The sequence below is a fragment of the Oreochromis niloticus genome, linkage group LG17 (assembly GCF_001858045.2).
Source record: "Oreochromis niloticus isolate F11D_XX linkage group LG17, O_niloticus_UMD_NMBU, whole genome shotgun sequence".
In the NCBI taxonomy this organism is placed as follows: Eukaryota; Metazoa; Chordata; class Actinopteri; order Cichliformes; family Cichlidae; genus Oreochromis; species Oreochromis niloticus.
In genome coordinates this window covers 8,982,817-9,004,059 of record NC_031981.2, presented here as the reverse complement: position 1 = coordinate 9,004,059, position 21,243 = coordinate 8,982,817, and the positions used below count along the sequence as shown (strand labels likewise).

General features: G+C 39.5%; 1 protein-coding gene across 5 annotated transcripts in view; it reads right to left on the bottom strand.

The window, feature by feature from the left end:
- The window catches only part of grm8a (glutamate receptor, metabotropic 8a), a 274,028-nt gene that overhangs the window by 20,375 nt on the left and 232,410 nt on the right, over positions 1 to 21,243 (bottom strand). For all 5 annotated transcript variants that reach the window (XM_025899725.1, XM_005455654.4, XM_005455656.4 and 2 more), the window contains 4 exons: positions 13,490 to 13,629; positions 10,069 to 10,215; positions 7,314 to 7,735; positions 4,855 to 5,221 (listed from right to left, as the gene is read on the bottom strand). In XM_025899725.1, the coding sequence (XP_025755510.1) occupies positions 4,855 to 5,221; positions 7,314 to 7,735; positions 10,069 to 10,215; positions 13,490 to 13,629 (1,076 nt within the window). The remainder of the gene's footprint in view (positions 1 to 4,854; positions 5,222 to 7,313; positions 7,736 to 10,068; positions 10,216 to 13,489; positions 13,630 to 21,243) is intronic.

The following is a 21,243-nucleotide window of genomic DNA, read 5'->3' as shown; positions in this document are numbered from 1 at the left end:
ATCACAAACCTGATCTTGACAGCTCCATCCCTGGATGTGTAAAGATTGGTAAAAAAACCCCCCCAACTTCTTATTGCATTTGCTCCTTTGCTAACAATGGTTCAGAAGTCAATTTCTCTATACATTTAGTTTCGTAATGTTTATTCAAACTCAGTATTCAGTATTTATTTATTCAAGGACTATACTTTTATAATTATAATTTGATTTATGGTCTTGGAAAAGATCAACATTGCACATCAATCTCTCTTTGTTTTTTAATGCGAGCCAACATCTTTGAGGGCTTGCATATTCACATGTCTCAAAAACACTGGCTTCAGTCAGTGAAGTTACATTCACTTGCAACTTATAGGCAAGTTATTCTCTGATAGAGAGTTCATTAGCCGGTCTGGGGCAGCTAACAGGCTGGTTGTGGGCCACGGGCCGTAGAATACCCATATCTGGTTTATGCTGCCTTTGGTTAAACAACAGTTATCGTGAGTTTCAACACTCTTTCATCATGACTTGATGGCCATCAGAATCCCATCAGAGTTTCAAGAGCACATGTGGTACAGGCATGAAACATACTTTCAAATGCAATGAATTTGTAATCTGACTGCTGAGTGCAATGAACAAATGACAACTTGTATCAATGTGCACAAACAAACTGTCACATTCTGTAACTGTTTCACACTTAACATCCATGCGAGGGGGTGTTTGATAGAATTGGTTCTTGTTGGTTTCTGTTTTAGAATATTTTGACCCAGAGCAAGAGAAGCAGCTTCTGAGCCATAGCACCACACCACACAGACAATAAATGACCACACAAAGCTATCTCCATGACAACTGAGCAAACTCTGTCTGCCAACATGGGCCCTGAAATGTTGTTGAAGAATCTGAAAAGATGTACGCCAGTGGACCTTGAGTTAAAGATTTTCTTTTGTTAATATAAACCTTTAAATGCTCCCATTGAGATGTGTTCCCCAACACTGACTGTGAAAAGAAGCGCTGAAGCACACCTGCTGAAGAAAGGTTCTTATAATCCAACCTCTCATACATTTGAAATGTTCCCACATGGCCAGTGTGAAAGTCACTGTTTTGAAAGAAGCCTCCTCACAATTCAAGAGCCAAGAACTAACTGCAGTAAAGTTTGCAGGTCCCTATAAATTTCACTGACATCAGCATTTCAGACGAGGTATAGCACACAACAATGTAACTGTGACTTTACTGAGCATCCCGAAGCATCCAAACTTGATTATCACTTGCTGCACTGTGGCATACTTCTATTAACTGTGCACATATTCATACAAATGTTAACCCTTATATCAAGATACCAGGTGAAGCATGATAATCACAAAGTTAATCATAATGAGAGTCATGCTGTCACCTAACCTCGAACTAACTTCACTGCAGCTCCATCGCCCTCCCCTCTGTCTGAAAGCAAACCTATGCCCTTGGTAGAGCTCTCCTCATTAAAGTCCCATCAGCAAGTCACATCATTACCTGTTTACTCCTTTCACTCCACTCTCTCCTCCCTCTCTTCTGCTCTCTGTGTTAGCCAGCCAGCTGCCACACACTCCAGAGGATATCCCAATTAGAAACAACATACAGAGACAAGCGAATGTGCGCTGGTGGATATTCCAATTAAATACAACCCATCGGACAAACATGCTAACACAAAATGCACACAAAATTGCTGGTGGACATTCTAATTAGCCAAGCAAACAAGGCATGGACGCTGCAATGCCCGTCCAGTAAGACAGGATGCTATGTCCGATAGCATGCATTCACACATAGATATGCCCTCATGAATATGCACACAAATTACTTTTACAGTCAGGGATGTGTAAAATCCTGCCATGAAATATTTGCCCCCTTTAAATGGTCACAAGCACAAAACATTGCATGTAGTCAAAATCACAGAACTCGCATAACATGAGCAGCTTGCCTGTCATTCACACACAGTATCTTGATGGATTTGAGAAGCTGCAAGCAGTTGTAAGAAACATTCTCCTTATTTTGGTATAACTGTAGAGTAAGGTTATTCCAGGGGAAAAGGAGAAATACTGAACTTACAGATACACTTAAAATGTATTGCATCAACAATTACTCCAAGTCTCCGACTTCTTATGGAAAAAATGAGAGTGCATGAAACATCCAGCAAGAGTATGATTTCCCTGATGTGTGATTAGACGGGATCACTTTGATGTCAGCTCTCTGCCATGCGACAGAGGCTGGCACCCGTCTTAAAAGGAAAATGGGCTTAGATGTAGAGAAAAGGGGGAAATGAAAATATCCTGACTAACACTCCAAAATAGGAAGAGATTATTAGAGCTGACAAGTTTTGGGTAGAGGTAGAGGAAGAGAAATCTGGAATATTCAGCGGACACAAGGCTTGGACTGTTTATAAAATACCTGATATAGCCACAGTGATGTTATCCTCTGGTATCTGGAGCCTCAGTCTTAGAATGTTGACAAGTATTTGAGTAGAGTAAAACTCAGTTTTTAAATGATACGTTTATCACGTCACTATGGAGGAATTTTGGCCAAGTTGAATGCCCCATTTAAGGTCATGTCAAAGCATCTCAATTGGATTTAAGTCCAGAATTTGACTAGGCTTCTTGGATAGCTATCTGGAAAGGGTTAGAAAGCCATTTCTGAGGCTTTTGGATTCCAGTGCGCCTTGCTGAGAGCCATTATCCAGTGGAGAAATCTTGGACCAGTAGTGAACCTTCCCAGGAGTGGCTGGCCTACCAATGTTACTCCAAGAATGCGTCAGCGACTCATCCAGGAGGTCACACACAAAACAAAAAAGAACACAATCTAAAGTGGCGGTGGCATGGTGGTTAACACTTGCCTCACACCAGGAAGGTCCTTAGTTCAATTCCACCATCAGGCCAGGGTCTTTCTATGTGGAGTTTGCATGTTTTCCCCGTGTTTGCGTGGGTTCTCCCCGGGTACTCTGACTTCCTCCCACAGTGCAAAGACATGCAGTTAGGGATAGGTTAATTGGAAAGACTAAATCACACCATAGGCAATTTAGGTGTGAGTGCGATTGGTTGTCTCTATCAATATGTTAGCTCTGTGACAGACTGGCGACCTGTCCAGGTTGTACCCTGCCTCTCGCCCTAAGATAGCTGGGACAGGTTTCAGCGACCCTGAAAAGGAGAAGCGGAAGCGAATGGATGGATGGAAGATCTAAAGTATTGCAGTCCTCACTTGCCTTAGTTAAGGTCAGTGTTTATTATTCAACAACAAAGAGACTGAGAAAAAATGGCATCCATGGGAGAGTTGGTGAAAACCACTGCTGACCAAAAAGAAGAAAGGTTTGCCTCATACATTCCAAAAAAACCCCATCTTGATGATCTCTGAGATTTTGGGAAAATATTCTGTGGACTGATGAGACAAATTGAACGTTTGGTGGCAGTGGTGTGATGGTCTGGGGCTGATTTGCAGCTTCAGTTTCTGGTAGCTCAGCTTGCTACCACAAACTCCTGAAGGCGAATGTCCACTCATCAGTTTTTGCAACAAGTCCACCTCTTAATAGCTCAAAAAGAAAGTTAAAAAGAGCCTAGTCAAAGTCTGAACTTAGACCCAATTGAGATGCTTTGACATGACTTTTAACAGGCTGTTCACAGCGGGCCAAAAGTCCTCCACAGTGATGTGATAAACTTTTTACCAGTTATCGCAAACTGCAGTTCTTTCTTAAAATGTGCTTGATGATTGGAAACATGCTAATGTGACAAATACACAGAACATGAGAAATCAGGAAGCTGGCAAATACTTTGTCACAGCACTGTATATGCCTGTTTACTTCAATCGATCTAGAGTAATGTGCACATTTTCTTTATACAGATGTATAGAGTGTGTTTAGCACAGTGATGTAAAAAATGCGACTTGGACAAAAAAAAAAAAATCAATGACCTGTCATGAATCTCAATGAGTGTATGAAGTGTGTTATTGTTGAAAGCAGCATATTCGCACTATCAAGAAATGGAATCAATAGACCACTGCTGCTTTAGCTCGAGTAAACAGTACGCGTCAATATGTGTACGGTCTTATGAATCAGATTAGCTATATTGGTGTTTACGTGCGCATTCAAACCCACTGTTTCTAAGCCGATAAGATGAGAGGACACTGTTTAAGAGCCAGTCACGCTATCACTCATACCCTCACACACACACCTCACGTGGCTTTTATTCACATTGAACACCCATTAAGAATTAACTACAGGTAGGAAGAATAAGCTCGGCAGTATAACTCTCTATAAGCCCAGACCATGGCACGGTTCCAGTCCATCAGACAGACAGTAAATCCTCTTGTACTCACGAGGGATTGTCAGGAGATTTCTGACTCTAAGCCAATAGTATAGCTACAGTTGTAAAACACTTCTGTACTTCAGTGCCAAGAGATACGGTTTTGATTTTGAAAATTTGCAGGGAGGTGGTAAAAGGACACTTTTTGCCACAGCAATACATCAAACATATGGCTCAAAATGCAATTTCAAAACTTGCTTTAAAATCTGCTTAGGAGTTTTGAACCATGTGAAGCAAAAGCGCACTGACCGCACAACCACCTCTCACCTGCCAGTGGAGTTTTGTGTTTTAAAAAAATATTGCACTTAAATATACATCTAACTTTGCTCAAGCGCAGCAAAACACAAATTTGCCCTGCTGTTCACAGTAGATGGTGATGTTCCAAGAGGAATTGATTTGATCGGTGATATAAAGGGAAAGCAAACAGTTGCAAGCAGACACATATTACAGTTTGATCCTCAGAAATCTTGCAGCTGATTGGGGTTGAAGGATAGACACCAACAACACACTTTCCGTTTTCTCAGGATGTAATAAGTGTCATCCAAAATATAAACACACTCACCCGTTCTGCAGACTGGGACGTGCCAAAAAAGATGGGTATGAACGCCAGCCAGATGATACAGGTGGTGTACATGGTAAATCCAATAGGCTTGGCTTCGTTAAAGGTTTCAGGCACGCCTCGCGTCTTGATTGCGTAAACTGTGCACGTAACCATCAGCAGAATGGAGTAACCCAGGGAGCAGATGAGAGACAGGTCTGAGATGTCGCACTTGAGGACTCCACGTGCCGCCATGGGGTCCTGGGTCCGCTGCTCGCCGTAGTCCACTACAGTATGGGGAGGGTCCACGGCGAACCACACAAAGACACCCAGGAGCTGAACTGAGATCAGGGAGAAGGTGATGACGAGCTGGGAGGCAGGAGAGATAAACCTGTAAAGGACAGGATGGTTGATTAAATTTTGATGTAGCAAGGATGAAAAACTGCAATTAATGCTAGAAAATATGCACTCATGGTTACAGGTGAGAGCTTGTTCCATCAGCTCCCAGTTTGCGTTCAGGAGACAGTCACCCTCTCTTTTCCTTTTCATAAGTGACCCTGAACAATCCTTTAGTTTGCTGATATATAGGCTGTAGCGATGATAAACGGAGTACCTCTGCTCCACTCAACTCTTTTCACTATTTTCATATTGATATATCACAATCGCATGTCATTAACTATTTGTTAGCTGGTATTTTGTCCTGTTTCTTGGTCGTGGTCTTTCTATGCCGCTCTTCTCTGCCATCTCTTTCCTCCTAACCCCTTACTGGTTCAGCAGATGGCCACCCTTCTCTAAGCCTCTTCCTGACAAAAGGCAACACTTCCTCCACCACCAAGAGGTTGCTCATGGGGGATCAGTCTTTGTACGAGTAACACCGTATGCTCTTTACCTTTCAATATAAAGCCCCCTGAGATTACTGCTGTTGTGAATTCATGCTACTTTATTCCAAAAGAACTAAAATTAAAAATTGCTTCAGTGTTACATAGTTAGTTAAATAGCAATCTGGTAACGCATTGGCCAGTCTGGTGACTTAATCTCTGGAGGGCAGTTGGCTGGTGTAGCCAACAAAGAGCCAGGCCAAGATTTCCTGTTTCGGCAGCCAGAGATTGCTTATGAATATAGATACATGCAAAAAGGGTACTTGTCACTGGACAATAACTATTGTTCGAACATAAATGAATAACAGAATTCAGACTATTTATTGAATGGAATTGAATTTTCCTTGCCTTCAGATTCTGGATATTCATATACAGATATATATTACTCAGTTAGCTTAGTTAGCTAATGCCAGAATATCAGCTGGCATGTAGGGCAGTAATATACCTTGTTCACTTTGATCTGTCTTGGGTCAGGAATGCATCTGCACACAGAGGTAGAAGCCTAACCCATAAATAGGCTCTCAATAACCATCGTGGGCGATCTGTAAATACATTTTATCTCTTCTCTTTGACCTACCAGGAACGGGTGACTCCATCAGGTATAAAATTTCAAGCTGGCTCAGTGAAACATCATGATGCAGTGGCTGGCATGGTGATCCGCTGAGATTCACCGTTAGAACAGATCTATTTTATTTTCCACAGGATTTGATTTTTCATAAAGTCTTCAGCCAGTATCGTCCAAAAATAACTTAACAAACACTCAAAAATCCTGTCCCAATAAGATGAAAAGAAAACAGTTTTATTAGACTCTAAAAGGTTGAGACAAGTCTCCCACTTGACAGCGGCAATATATTAAATTTCTATAAATGCGACCATACACACTCCAGCAAATCCACGCCGAGAGCTAGTGCGAGATCAGGGAAAATATAATGATGGGTTTTGCAGCAAGAAAGAAAGGGAGAAACAAGGAGGAGCAGTTGCAAGAAGACGTAGAACTGAAAAGGGAAAATGTGATGATCATCTAGGATGACAGAGATATCAAAACCGGAATGCAAATCATGGCCGAAAACAAAAACTATATTTCCACTTGCATCAGAATGAAAGAAACAACCCACTCCTTCAAGCTCTCAAGTTCAAAGGATGCTCGTGCTTGACTACCTTAGAGTCACTACTGCAACCTGAAAAGAGCCTCAAAATATTTTGCGTAAAAAGTCTGTAGCTGGATGGGAAAAAAAAGAAGAGGAAGAAAAAAAAGGGAAAAAAGCTAACTGTCTGGATAGCAGGGGCATGAACCTGAGCACTATTAAATCCTGCATTAACAATTTAGCCACTTAGTGGATGCTCTCTCCCAGAGTCACTCACACTGAGTGCAAGCAGTACAATAGGAAAGTGTTAGTTCATGACTCTCATAAATAATGTATGAAAAATAAATGATGAGTAATGACCGCAAGTATCTTAAAAAGTAGGGTGCAGGTAAAGTCACACACCTGAGTGCAAAAAAGCCACACTTATAGCAATATTAAGCGCCACTGCACCCATCAAAATCTGCACAGCCCAAACATGTACGCACAAAAGGGCCAAGAGCAGACGTAATGGCATTTTTACCTGGGTGCTGTTACAGACTTTTTCCCTTGTTCAAAGATGCGGTGTATCCTGTTGGTCTTGGTGAGCAGCGCAGCGTAGCTAAAACACATCCCCAAGCCTAAGAAAATCCTCCTCAGGGAGCACACGCCCACATCCGGCGTCGCGATCATCAGGAATGTGATGGCATAGCACAGGAAGATTCCCGTAAGCAGCACGTAGCTCATCTCTCGGCCCGAAGCTCGGACGATGGGCGTGTCATTGTACCGGACAAAAGTGACGATGACGAAAGAGGTGGCGATGATACCCAGCATGGCGATAAAGACGGGGACGATGGCCCAGGGCGAGTGCCACTCCAGTTTGATGATGGGAATGGGAGTGCAGCCAGTGCGGTTGGCATCAGGTCTCTTCTCATATGGGCACAGCTCACAGGTAAACTCTGAGGCCTAACGGGGAGAGAGGTTTTAGAACATGCATTAGGTCATTTTCCTTAAGTAAACAGATTTTTCTAATGATAATCTGACTGTTAAACACCGATTCAACCATGAATTGACTGATTGAAAAACCATCTGGCCATCTGGCTGCTGTGGTGTGCCTTGATTTCATTTTGTTGTCTTGTGTTTCTCTTCCTGCAGTCAGACCAATGCATTATTATCTATTGGACTGCCGGGGCCAATCTAATCTGAACCCACAGCAGAAGGAAAGGTGATATGCTGTATCTCACTGAGGCTGCAGAACAGAGCAGGGAGTACTGTCACCATCTCATAGATCAGAAGGAGTCTGTTCACAGAATGAGGACCTTATTGGAGCAGGAGCTGACTATTACATCACTGACATCATTTATATGGTTTAATTCATTAATTTATTTATTTTTTTGCCAAAACATGTAAAAAAAAAAAACCCTTCTTTTATGTAAATATATGTGTGCCTGATCTCCATAAAACGCAATCTAATTCTGAGGGAAAGACCTATTATCAGTTATGCTTTTGACAACTCCACATTTACAGCAAATGCTTGTTTCTGCAAAATGACTATTGACTGCTCGCCCTCATAAACATGAGCTGCTGCTGTTGGAACTGATATTCTCTTTTTCCTTTGCTAAGCACATTTTTTTGACATAGACTTGCTTGTTCATGTAGTTTTCCAACTAAACAGGAAGCCTGATAGACTTTGAAATGGTCCCCAATGATAATTTAATTTTCACAGGGGATATACAGTTATGGTTCAAGTACACCTAATTTTCCATGGTGTACTTAGGATCATTGTTCACTTTCATGGCCCAATTTCAGTCACGCTTTAGCTGCTGCATAGTCTCGTATTTGACTACAGTATACTTGAGTATACATTGTTTACAATTATCTTTATGGTCGACTCGGTGTGTCCAGGCCCTTTGACTAAAAAACGAGCTTAAATCATCACCCCTCCATCACTGTGCTTGACAGTTGGTGTGAGGTGTTTGTTCTGATATGCTTTGTGTTTTTCAGCAAACATGGTGTTGTGCATTATGGCCAAGCATTTCCATTTTCCTGTCTGCTATCTCAAGGACATTGAGTGGTTTGTTCGAATGCAACTTTCCAAACTGAAGCTGTGCTGCCATGTTCTTTTTTTTTTTTTTTAAGAAAGAGAAGAGGTTTTCTCTTGGCAGCATTTCCAAACAAACTTCAGTTTCAGCTTTTATCTTATTGTACTTTCATGAATGTTTTTCACTTGTGAATAATCTTTGAATGGACTTTTTTTGAAAATGGCCTTCCCAGACTGATGAACAATAACAATTCTAACAATTCTTCCTCAGAGATCACTGCTAATCACTCCTTGGCCTTGTGTTAACACATACCTGAATGCTTCAGACCAGCAAAGTGACAAAACCTTTGCTTTTATAGAAGTGCTGCTGCTGATCAGTTAATCAAATGCTTTTGATTAGCAGCACCCTAGATGTTCCTGACTCTCTTTATTCCTATAGAAAAAGGATGGCTATATTTAGGCAAAACTAGTTTTTTCTTACATTGATTCTGCATTTTAGCTCAGTATTTGTAAAATAAATGATGACACAGTGTAATATTTCAACTGCTGATGTTTATCTACCTAATTTGAAGACCTGATAAGGACCAGATCATTTAATTATGTCCTGATATGTAAAGCCTTACAACTGAAAGAGGCTGTGCTTTCTTTTTTATCATGAATGCAGCTTAAAAATGTGTGATCAGGGCATTTCCCTCTCCTCAAATTAGATACTTTCTCTATATAGAAATTCAAAATGGACAATCTAAGTGCCTCACTTTTTTGATTGCCTAAAAAGGAGCAGGAGTAAGCAGACAGCAGCTGTCAACAATTCGATGTATGCAGAAGCTAACACGTTTACAATGTCAAACAGTTTTTATTGCAAACAGCTGATTCTTTTAGCGTTCCAACAAATGCGGTTTCATTTGTAAAGTTGGGAGAGGAAGTTTAAGGAATGTTAGACATTTGATTAAAATCTAGATTTTTACCTCGTTTTTTGACAAGTCAATTTCACACAGATGAATTGGTTAGGCTAAGAAGTTCTGGGAGCCTCTCTAGGTTTGAAAACACAAATAATCAGTGCTGAAATCAAACTGACAGAAAAACTGCTAAATTGATAAAGTGTTGATGCATGATTTGTTCATTTTTTTTTTTTGTCAAACATAAATCAAGATCTAGCCAGATTTGTATGCAACCCGTGATGTCACAGCGTTTGTGATATTTTAATTTCTGGATCACGCTGACGGTTTTGGATGGCTGCTATTTTTCTTCAGAAATCTACCTGAAAGTGGTATCCCTCACAGCGCTCACAGTGCCAACAGCACGGCACCCCTTTCACCACTTTCTTCCTTTCACCCGTACGGCACGGGAGGCTGCAAACGGAGGCCGGGAAAGATGGGTCGCCCATCCTCCAACGCATGGCCTCCACCTGAGAGAAGAGCAGTGTGTTATTATTTGTGGCAAAATGAAGCTCCTCATTTTCTCACAGGACATCTTGGAGCATAAGGATTGGCAGCCATCTGCAGAAGCTGACATAAACTGTATGTTAACAGTCCTTTAACACTCAGCTTTCTCTCTACCTGCAAAAAAAGTGTGTCTTCAGGGCATCTCGCAGAGCAATTAGCACAAGCAGATCCTCTGATCATTTTCCTGAGTGCTGCCAGGCACAGAACTAACACCAGCTAGTCTGGAAGCCAGCAATCAGACCATAATCAGATCTGGCACAAATAGGCCATCTGCATTTCCTTCTGTGTGTGTCTGTGTGTGTGTGTTTATTTGTGTGTGTGCACGCGCATATGTTTCGCCATGTGTGCATTTTGTTTATTTGTGTTTGTGTCATGCTGGCATTATAGTGAATCCCTGAGCTTTCCGTATGTGCTCTGCGAGAGAGTTTGAATGTGTGCGTACTAACTTGTAGTTGCGTGCGCGAGCAGTTGTGAGAAAGTCTGTCGTTACCGCGCTCCCTGAGGTTTAACCATTGCCGAGGGTGCTGCACAAAATTGAATATAACTGTTTTAAACACAAAAAGTACCAGTCCTAAAACAACTAGTTAGAAGGGAAAATTCATTAGACTTAGAGAGGGTGGATTTGAGTTGATTACTGACACACAAACAGAAACAAGTTCTCATGGAGTTTAATATGCAAGAATGGGATAGTTGCTGCCCACAGTGTTGTACATATATCACTAAGGAGAAACTTTGTTTACTGAGAATTTTTGCTCATTACTTATTCATATCCCCCATTTAATATCTGTATACTAACACCTTACTTTCTATCAAAAGGCATAAATTAAACAACACAGACCCATATTTTATTAATTACAGTGCAGTGTCAGCCTTCATTTCATTTTGCCTGGAAAACAGGAAATATGTGCAGTGATTTATTGAAACATATGAAAGTATACAGGGAAATATAAGGCAAAGAAACAGAGTTTGTATAATTGAAAGATCTTGAAAGTCAATTTTTGGCATGGCCACTTTTATTCTTCAACACAGCCTGAACTCTCTTAGGCAGCTTTCTTGTCATTTCTTTAAGTAGTCTTCAGGAATAGACTTCTCCAGACTTCTCGAAGGACATTCAAAGCTCTTCTTTGGACGTTGTCTGCCTTTTGTTGCATTTTTGGTCAAGATGATCTCACACTACTTCAGTAATGATGAGGCCTAGGCTCTGGCGAGGTCATATCCATGACTGATGGTGTTCCATTGTGCATTTTTCCCCACAGATATACTTTAGTTTTATTTGCAGTGTGTGTTTGGGATCATACTGAAAAATGAAACCTTTCCTGTGTTCATAACTTCATCAGTTTTGACAAGATCCCCAACATCAATGGGTAAAATGCCAAAACACGACAGTGGCTGCAGAAGTTTTACAGATAGCTGTAGACAGCAGATGAACAATCTGTCCATCTCTCCTGATCTCCTCTGTAAATAGGGATGATGATTTGAACCAAAACTTTACCTCTGATTTTTCAGCCCAGTTCTCATGTAACTTGGCATACCTCAGTGTTTTCTCCTGGTTTTCCTTCTTTAAGAACGGCTTCTTGACAGCCACCCTTCCACTGAGACCATTTCTGATGAAGCTTCAGTGAACAGTAGATGGATGATCTGAAGGGCCAGATGCATCTCTCAGGTCCTGTTTCAGGTCATTATTGGATGTTTCCCTTTTTTTGTATGTAAAAGGACATGACTTTTACACACTGTTGGTCTGTTGTAGATAGCCTGCCATTATTTCATTTGTCCTGCACTTGTCCAGTTTCCTCACCTTTTTAAGGAAAAGCTGTACAGCATGTAGTGATATGTAAAGAGCAGAGAAACTTTGGTTAACAGCACTATGGGAATTGCAAAAATATAATCTTTTGTACCTATCAAACTGTGTTGTCTTTGGCATTTTTCATAGAATCAACTGAAGAAATGTGAATGAATTATGTTTTTGTGACAGGCTGCTTGTAACAAAGTGTTTAAATTTCAAATTGTTTCTTAGATAAGTTGTCTTTTATATGTCGACAACGCTGATTCAACTCAGTGTTGCATAGCACGACAGTGCACTCAAGGTAACCAACACTCAGTTTGCACGGGGTTTGAATGTGTGAATTCTTGAGACTCACATGCTTTACATTCTTATGTTCCACAATGTTGTCTTGTATTTATAATGATGAACATTCAAACTTTTTTGTTCTTAATAGAAACTTCCACCTGCTGCCCCTGCATACCTTCAGGATTTTACCTAATTAAATATGTCTGTCAATTTACAAAGTGTTAAAGTGCCAAATCATGTGTGACTTAAGTTTCTGTGTTTTATACTTCTCCACTGCTGTACAAACACACACACTGACACACACACAAACACACCGTCCATCAGCCAGAAAGCGTTTTGTGTCTATTAGTCTTCTCATCTGTCATCTGGCCTTTCTAATGAAGTCCTTGGTGGATTTATAACACCTAGCACTGCCGCGTGCTCAAAGATTTTGTGTGCATGTGACTGTAAGTCAGTGAGACAGAGAGAGCGAGTGGGACAATGGGAATTCAGTTTGCTAATGCATTCAATTATCTGTTTTTCTGTGGATCTAAGTAGGCACTGTATATTCTCCAGGTTCTGTTGCATTCGTTATTATGTGTATTCTGTAGGTGTGTGACCTTTCTCCTTCACAAAGATTAGTATTCTGAATAGAAGCAAAGATCAACACTTGCTTGAAAAAACTAATAAGAGCAATAACTCAAACAAATCCAGCTCAGTAACAAGGGATGAAATCATGGCAGCTGCTCATAGTCATGTTGAATTTTCATTCTTCCAATGTATCTGATCTATAATGCCTCAGAAGCTTCAATAAGGCACTCAAATCAAAATATATGACATTTTTCATTAGGACACAGACATGTCATGCTAAAATACTAATAATGAGATAGTTCAACATGTGACAAGCTGGAAACACATTTGAAATAATATATACTACAGTATGTTCTATACTGAACAACTTTTTACAGTGTAAAATGTTAATCACTGAAAACACATTTCATAATAATCTATTATTTTTCACTCAAGCGTCACTTTTAAGTTGATTTTCCAAGTTTTTGCCTCACTTTTCCAAATTTTTTTCCATTCACTTCATTCAATTTGTGTGTGCGAAAAATATGAGCGGTTTTGTCAGCTTATATACTGTGTAAAAATCAATTGGGTACACTGGTATACGTGTGTAAAAATCTCACCTTGAGGTGTAATTTATTGGTCCAGGAGCCGATGACTCTGTACTCAGCAGTCGATCTGTTGGTGATCTGGTACTGGAATATGTCGTATCTCCCTGGAGCATCTCCATTCTCATTGAAAACCACTGGTGTACCAGCACTTCCTAAAACAGAAACAGGTTTTGAAGACAGTGTCAATTTAGTAATTTCTTGTGGTGCTCTTTCACTTTTGTTGATCAGGCGACCACTCCTGAAAAGCATAAAGGTTCAACGGAATCAATGAAATATGAAAAGTTCTATTTTCTAGCTTCACTAAAGACATTAAAAGTTAGGAAAGTCATCATTTCTTCTTATTTTAATGTGTATCAAAGAGATTCTACTTAGTGGTGGTATTAAAATGCTGTGTGTGCAATTTTAAAGAAAGGAGTATAATGACAATTTGATACACTATGGATGAAATTTTACAGAATTTGTAATACTGTGCAAAAGTCTTGAGCCACTCATGTCTTCTTTGTGTTTGGTTTCAAGGAGCCAGACTTTCCTACAATGTTTTTAAAGTGGTTTGTAGCAAGTTATTGAGGTCTTTCAGAGTTTTCCTTTAGACATTGGCTGCTTTTTCACTCATTTTTCCCCCTTCATTAGCAGTGCTTGCACATAAACATTTTCACCGGAATGTTTTTTTGTTGTTGTTTTATTAAGCCATTACACACTGACCTTTGAATTACCTGACACAACAGGTGTACCGGTGTTTGCAGAAAAATGTCAAAGACAACACAGTGTGACAGGCACAAAAAAGTATTTTTAACCCAGCAATGTGATTCCCGAAGAGCTACTAGTAGACATCATGGCATATCAGCATGGTATGCAGTGTGTACGACCGTGTCTACAACCATCTGTCAAAACAAGGTGGAGGTTCTGTCATAGTTTGGGCTGCACCTCAGCAAGGGAGGATCAAATCTTATAGAGAATAAAAAGGCACACACCTCAAAAGAAGAGCTTTGAATGAGAACTATTCATGAAATTTACTTCAAAAAATGATAAGAAAGCTTGCTTAAGAGGCTGAGGTGAAGAATAAAGGTGGTAATATCAAATATCAATTTTCAAGCTTGTTCAAACTGCAAACATGCATTTCCATCTATGTTTGCACATTACAATAAATTGCTGCACCTATTGCCATTTTCCTATCACAATATAAAGAAATAGTCTTTCTTGAAGACTGTGCTACCATTATTGCATTCTTACTATATTACAGCACCACAATGAGTTCAGTTATACACACACTGCTTCTGTTTACCATCTCTCTGTGCCAGCATTTAACACACATTTAGTTTTTTCACCTGTACTTCATAAACCTTCTCATTGCCGATTTCTGACTGCCCTTATATTTCAGTCTAACTCAAACCAGGACTACAATATGGATACTAACCAATCAGAGGGAAAGTAAGGGATGATTTTCACAGAGCATCTTTCCATAGTAGAATCCTCAGAGCAAATCCAGAGACAACAAGCAAACCCCACAAAGAAAGTGTCAGGCTAACCAGGAGATCCAGTAGAGGTGCGTTGTAGTAAGGCAACATCCTCCACCAGTTAGTTCTCCATCACCTTTGAGGCTTAACACAAACTTTTTTCCTCTTTCGCTCTCTGTCTTACTTGCTATCTTGTTTATGTAGCAATGCAATCAAATCAAATTACTGAAACTAGCACAGCATAAAGGAAATCCAATTATAATCTATATGTGGAAAAAGCACTACATTATGGAAATTGCACCCCGGGTAAAATAACTCATTAATGCTGATGGAGGAAAGATAAGAAAGACAGAAAAAGTTATGCATTTAAAGGGAAAAAAAGGTAAACGGCATAAGACTGGAAACTAGGTAAGCAGAGAAAAGCATGTCAGAGGGAAAAAGAACGCACAGAAACAGAAAATATCAACAAATATATTTAAAAAGGGGGAAAAGTTTTTGCAATAAAAAAGAAAACAAGCTGAACAGAGAGACACAAGAAGGAGATCAAGTGTGATAAAAGAGTGGTGTGGGTAGAGAAACGACTTTACGATATGACAGAAAGAAAACCAATCACGATGACAGAGAGAAGAGAAGATGAAGGACAGAAGAGACAAACTCAAAGACAAAGAAGTAGAAGTGGCCCACTGTGAGCAGAACAATGAGAGATATGCACATAATGGGTAAAAGAAAGAAAGAGAGAGAGAGAGAACGCCGTAATAAGTAGGAATCTTACTGAGAGACTCTGAGGAAGATGAATGGAAAAGGACTGAGACAATAGATACGAGTTGTCATTGATGTCATAATTATTATAAGGTCATATCTGCATGTGAGAAGTATACCCATTAGCCCTGCACAATGAAAAAGAACACTCACTGTTTCCTGCTGCTTTTAAAAGTGACAAGAGGGCCTTAAAAATCCTTCATATCTGACAAATTGAGAGTGATACCCATGTCAAGACTACAATACCCCAGTAATAACGCCAAAGGACACCTTGTGTGTATCTTCGAGATCCTGGCAGCTTTGACAGAATGGCAGGATTTGATATTCAAAGAATGAAAACAGGCATCACTGTCTCTACTACGAACCACAGACAACATATAAAGATGGATGAAACCTCTGGCTATAAAAAATTGAGGCCAGCGATTTTACTTAAACCTGGAGATGCTTCAACGGACGGCAGGAGGCGACAACTCTTGTTCCCAGAGGATTTATTAAATCTAAGCAATTCTCTGATTAATTTATGATTTTATCTACTTGTTTAAGTCACCTTTCACTACTAAATGGCATTAATCTTATAAAATGTTTCCACATTTGGAGTCTGACACATGATAAAGACGATCATATATTGGAGCGATAACACTTCATAACAATGAGACACTATTAAGCATTAGTAATGTTTTAGTAAATGTGTATTACTCCTCCATAAAACATGATTTATAAACACAGGTAAACGTAACAGGTATATATTTTTATTCTTGAATAATAAGCGCATATATATATATATATATATATATATACATACACACACACACACACACATATATATATATATACACACACACACACACACACACACACACACATATATATATATATATATATGTTCATGGCATATAGATAGTCTAATTAAGTGATTCGGCTGTTTAGATGCACATTTCTGTTTATAATGATTAAGATATGAGCTCATTGTTTGTTTGTGTGTTAACAGAGGTTTTATAAATACTAATTTAATAGTGTACTTTCATGCTTAATTCAGGCAGTTACAAGTTGTTAATTATTTTGTGTGACATCTAAAATGAGAACTATTTTTGCCTTATACAGGTTTAATAATATACACTATGGAATAATGCTTTATAAATGATGAATTAAGTACTTACTACTTGTACTACAATGTGTCAGTTTAATAGTTGTTCTAAGCATTACCAGTAGAGCTTTCAACAAACTTTCCACTGACAAGATGCAAGTTGCATGTAGTATCCTTGGGTCAGTTCCCCCACTTTCTCTGGCTTTAGAAAGCCAGCATAGCAACAGCCATTGCCATCCTTACTGGAAGTGTAAGCTCAAGGCTTCACAATGGGAGTCCATATACCAATGAGCAACACTGATGAAGAAAAAGGAAAAAAAAACCCAGAGCCACTGCTTACAATAATGCCTGGCTTGACAGATTTACAACTGCATTGGTCTACGTGCATCTAATATGCTCATGTATGATTGAAAAAAACCAAAAAGTGCATTCCACCCGATGATGAGCACGTCATTTTTCCTCCCCGCTCGTATTGGTTGGCTTTGCTCTGTAATATTCGATCACACCTATCACGCCTCTTTACGGCTGCTTTGCAAAATTCAGCAGTTAAAGGTGTTGCCTGGAGTAAAGACGGAGTTAAGGCAGGCTGTTTGTCATGAAAAAAGCAGCTACCTTGATTATTCAGTCGTATAGAGTTTGCACCTTTTGTTGGAAGTTTCTGAATAAGCTAGATAAAGACACAAGAAACACAAAACGGGCACAACAGGAGCTCGCGGGATGAAGCCAGTGCGTGCTGCTTACAAACTGATATAAAATTTCACACAATTTTTAACCTTTAAGGACACTTAATCACACTTTTTAAGTCTCTTTGCTGCCGTGTTGATGTATTCTGTCTCATCAACGTACTGTGAGGGGCAGTGATAAATCAGCTTTTACACTTTTAATACTTCTCGCTTTAGTTGCTTTGACCTTGGAAGCAAAAAAAAACCCACGAAATATCACCTGTTGCCCTAGCAACACACCTCCACCTCATCCATAGTGACACCCATTATGCGCTGCTTTTCAAAGCAAGATGCTGCACTGCAGAACATATTTGTCATAATGTGCGAGTAAGTGCTGCGTTTGTCCCGAAGACACGTTTTTCTCCTTAAACATCCATATGCCACAAATATTTATGTATATCTTGTAACCATTTGTTATTTGGGATCACAGTTTGTCACTACTCCTGTTTAGCATGTGAATTATTTGCCTGTGATGGATTTATTCTGCATAACCCAAAGCTGGCATGCTTCTAATTGACACAAAGTGCTTGAAAAAAGGCCAGGGGGAAGATGTAGGTAACATAATGCATTGTTTCACTTACTGTGATTGAGAAAAATACTGAATTCTGAAGTCTGAGTCTTTCATTTTTGGAGGAGGATTTGGATGCTGCGATTGTGCTGCTTGAGCACAGTGAGAACAGGTAAAAATTCTACTTGAAGGCAGGGAGAGTGCGTATGTGCAAGAAAACATTTTTTCAGGGCTTATTTTAACTCTGCAGGTTGCCTCACAGCACCAGATAGGCATCTAGAATGACAAAGGCCCAACTGAAGTGTCCTATGGCAAAATACTGTTTCCAGGCCTGCCAGCAACAGCGCTCTGTCGCTTCCCCACAGAGTCGGAGGCTATCCCTCTGGGTATCAACAATACACTACAACTTCCCTCTAGATTTGTTAAAAAGAAGATCACAGGTCATGACCTTTTACTTCAGTAATCTAATAAAATATCTAATAACCAAGAACTCAAAGAAGCCAATGTGAATTTCAATTTGGCTGAAATGAGCTTGCAGACAGAGATAGACTAAGGGTGGGAAAAGGATGAAATAAGAGGGAATCAGTAATACTGGCACAGGAAAGAAGACGGAGAAATGATTTGGTTTCCACTAGATTCAAATATATTCAATGTCAGTCACATGAATCTGAGAGAGCTGCAAAGAAGACAAAAAATAAAGGTAAGGAATACAGGAGTGAAAGCAAGAAACCTTGGCTAGCTTAACAGTCAGAGAAAAACAGAAAAAGATACAAAAGAGAAACGATAGAATAAAATTAATGATAGAGGAAGAACAAGGTAAAATATGAGGGATCAGGCATGCTGACAAGTACTCGATACTGTCTACGTCACAGTCAGCTGCAGAGAGACATCAGTCCACTTAAAAGCAAAGAAAGGTAGGGAAACAAGAGTGAAGAAACTCTTCCTTAGCAAGGCTGGTTAAAGACTCTAAAGTCTCTTAGGTTGGCAGAAAAGGAAAGTGTGCAAGACTAGGGAAATGGATAAAAAGAGAGATCTACATAAATGTGTGAGAATGCATTTTAGTTAGCATAGTCTTTAAAACCTCTTCAGCTAACAGAGACAGAAGGAGGCAGATGGAAGTGGTGCAGCAAAACGACACAGAAAGTATACAAAATGTCTGTTACTTAAACTTAAGATACTTAGATGCAAAGATGGCAGAAAAATTAAAGAATAGAAGATGAACGAGCAGAAGAGCTGGTAAAAAAGCCTCAAGTCTTGCCTGGTACACTTATAAGAACCAAGGAAGAATAGCAAGTCTTCATACCAGAGACTAAATTTATATGAAGGGAAGATGCAAAAACTACACTGCAGCACGCATTAATAAAACATAGGTCTGTGTGTGTGTTCTTTGCCAACAGGCTCCCATCTGTGTGCTATGCATCGATAGCACTAATAGGGGAAAACGACACAGACAGACAGGGAAAGAAACGCAAAAAGAGAATAAGAAATGACAGAAGAAAAGTAATAATGAAGCCTAAACTTATGGAAGAAAAAAACTGTCATTTTCACATTTTCGCAGAGAAGGCGACTGTAAAAGAGCAGCTGGTTAAACAGTAGTTCTCATGGCTTTTTTCTACTCTTTTTCTGTCCTTTCCCAATTTTCTGTCACATAATCGGAGATTTTTGCAGCCACTTGCTGTACAACTTTCCTCGTGGCCAATCATTTCATCCCATCTGGTCACTCTTTACCTCTAGATCTGTTTGATCCTACAGCAACTATCTCCCCTCCCCCTTCCTCTGTGCATTTCCAAAGCACACTTTACCCATCCCTTCCCGTGGAGTCATCTCTCCTCTCAGCATCTCTGTTATCACCTCGCCTTGTCTGTGCAAAAGCAAAACAGGCATGGAGATAGTTTGTCTGAGGGAAACAGAGCTGATAATGGAACATGTTTGAAGAGGATCCAGATCTAAGCGATTCTCCGTGTGAATAACAATGAAACACTTTGGCTAAAACAAAATACAGTAAGAATTTTTTCTACTGAAATGCCATGTTTTTCATAACTTATGTCGAATGATGCACACATGCAGGGCACAAGAAAATATATACATATATTTTTGTACGGCAGTCTCCGGTAATTACAAAAAACTAATTTACTGAGCCAATATTTGTGTCATCATCTGCATTCAGTGCAGCCTTTGAGAAAATGGAAGAGAGAAGAGTAAGAAAAGCGATAAAAACAGAGGGAGCCGGTCATATTAAGCTGATCAAAAGAGACAAAACAGCCTGAGCCGGGGATAGAAATGCAATTTGCAGGGAATAAAAGCGGGAGAGAAGAGAAATAAACAAAACAAGAAACAAGGAGTTACATTAACAAACTTGGCAGAAGAAAGGGGAAAACAGTCAAGGAGAGAGCTCAAGTGTTACTTATAGCTACACTGGTTACAGTTTCGGTGGCATTAACCATCAGATAAAGTTAAAAAAAAAAACTCTCTGCTTGACTTTTTTACAGTCAAACAGTTTTATAATAGATAAAACTTTTTTTCAGTTTAACTCTGCACACTAACTGGCATTTCAAAAGGCAAAAATCTCACAAACATACACACGTATAGTATTGCAAAAAAAAGATTTCCACCTCACTTTTAAAAAAAAAAATTTTTCCTTCCAAGGAGCCAGACTTTCTTGTATATTTTTTTAATGGTCGTGAAAAAAGTTCTTTGTTTTTCTTAAATTTTCTGTTTCTTAAGTCACTTAGCATTGCCCCATGCATTGTCCAAATATAAAAAGACATCTAACTTAATGGGATGAAGCTTTGTTTTGTCTACACATAACAGACAACCTAGAAAAGAACACATTTTACATTGTATCTTTAGGCATTTTGTTGCTAATAGCCTGTTGAAAAAACTGTTCCCATTTCTTTTGTTGTAACTATGAAATATATCAATGGTAACACAGTTTATAAGCATAGAACAGCGTTTTTCTACCAACAAGTTGCTCTCCAACCAGCTATTAGCCAAACCCACCCATATCTCAGCATGATCTGCATAAAGTTATATTCTTGAGAAACGTCATGGTTCACATCTTGGCTTCAGCCAGTGGTGTTGGGGATCTTGTCAAAACAGAAGCAGTCAAAATGTCTGAAGAAGCCTAGAGAGCTACCAAAGACTACTTAAAGAAAAGTTGCCTAAAAGAGTTCAGGCGGTCACAGCAAATATTGACTTTCTAGCTTGTTAGAGTTTTACAAACTCTGCTTTTGCATTAT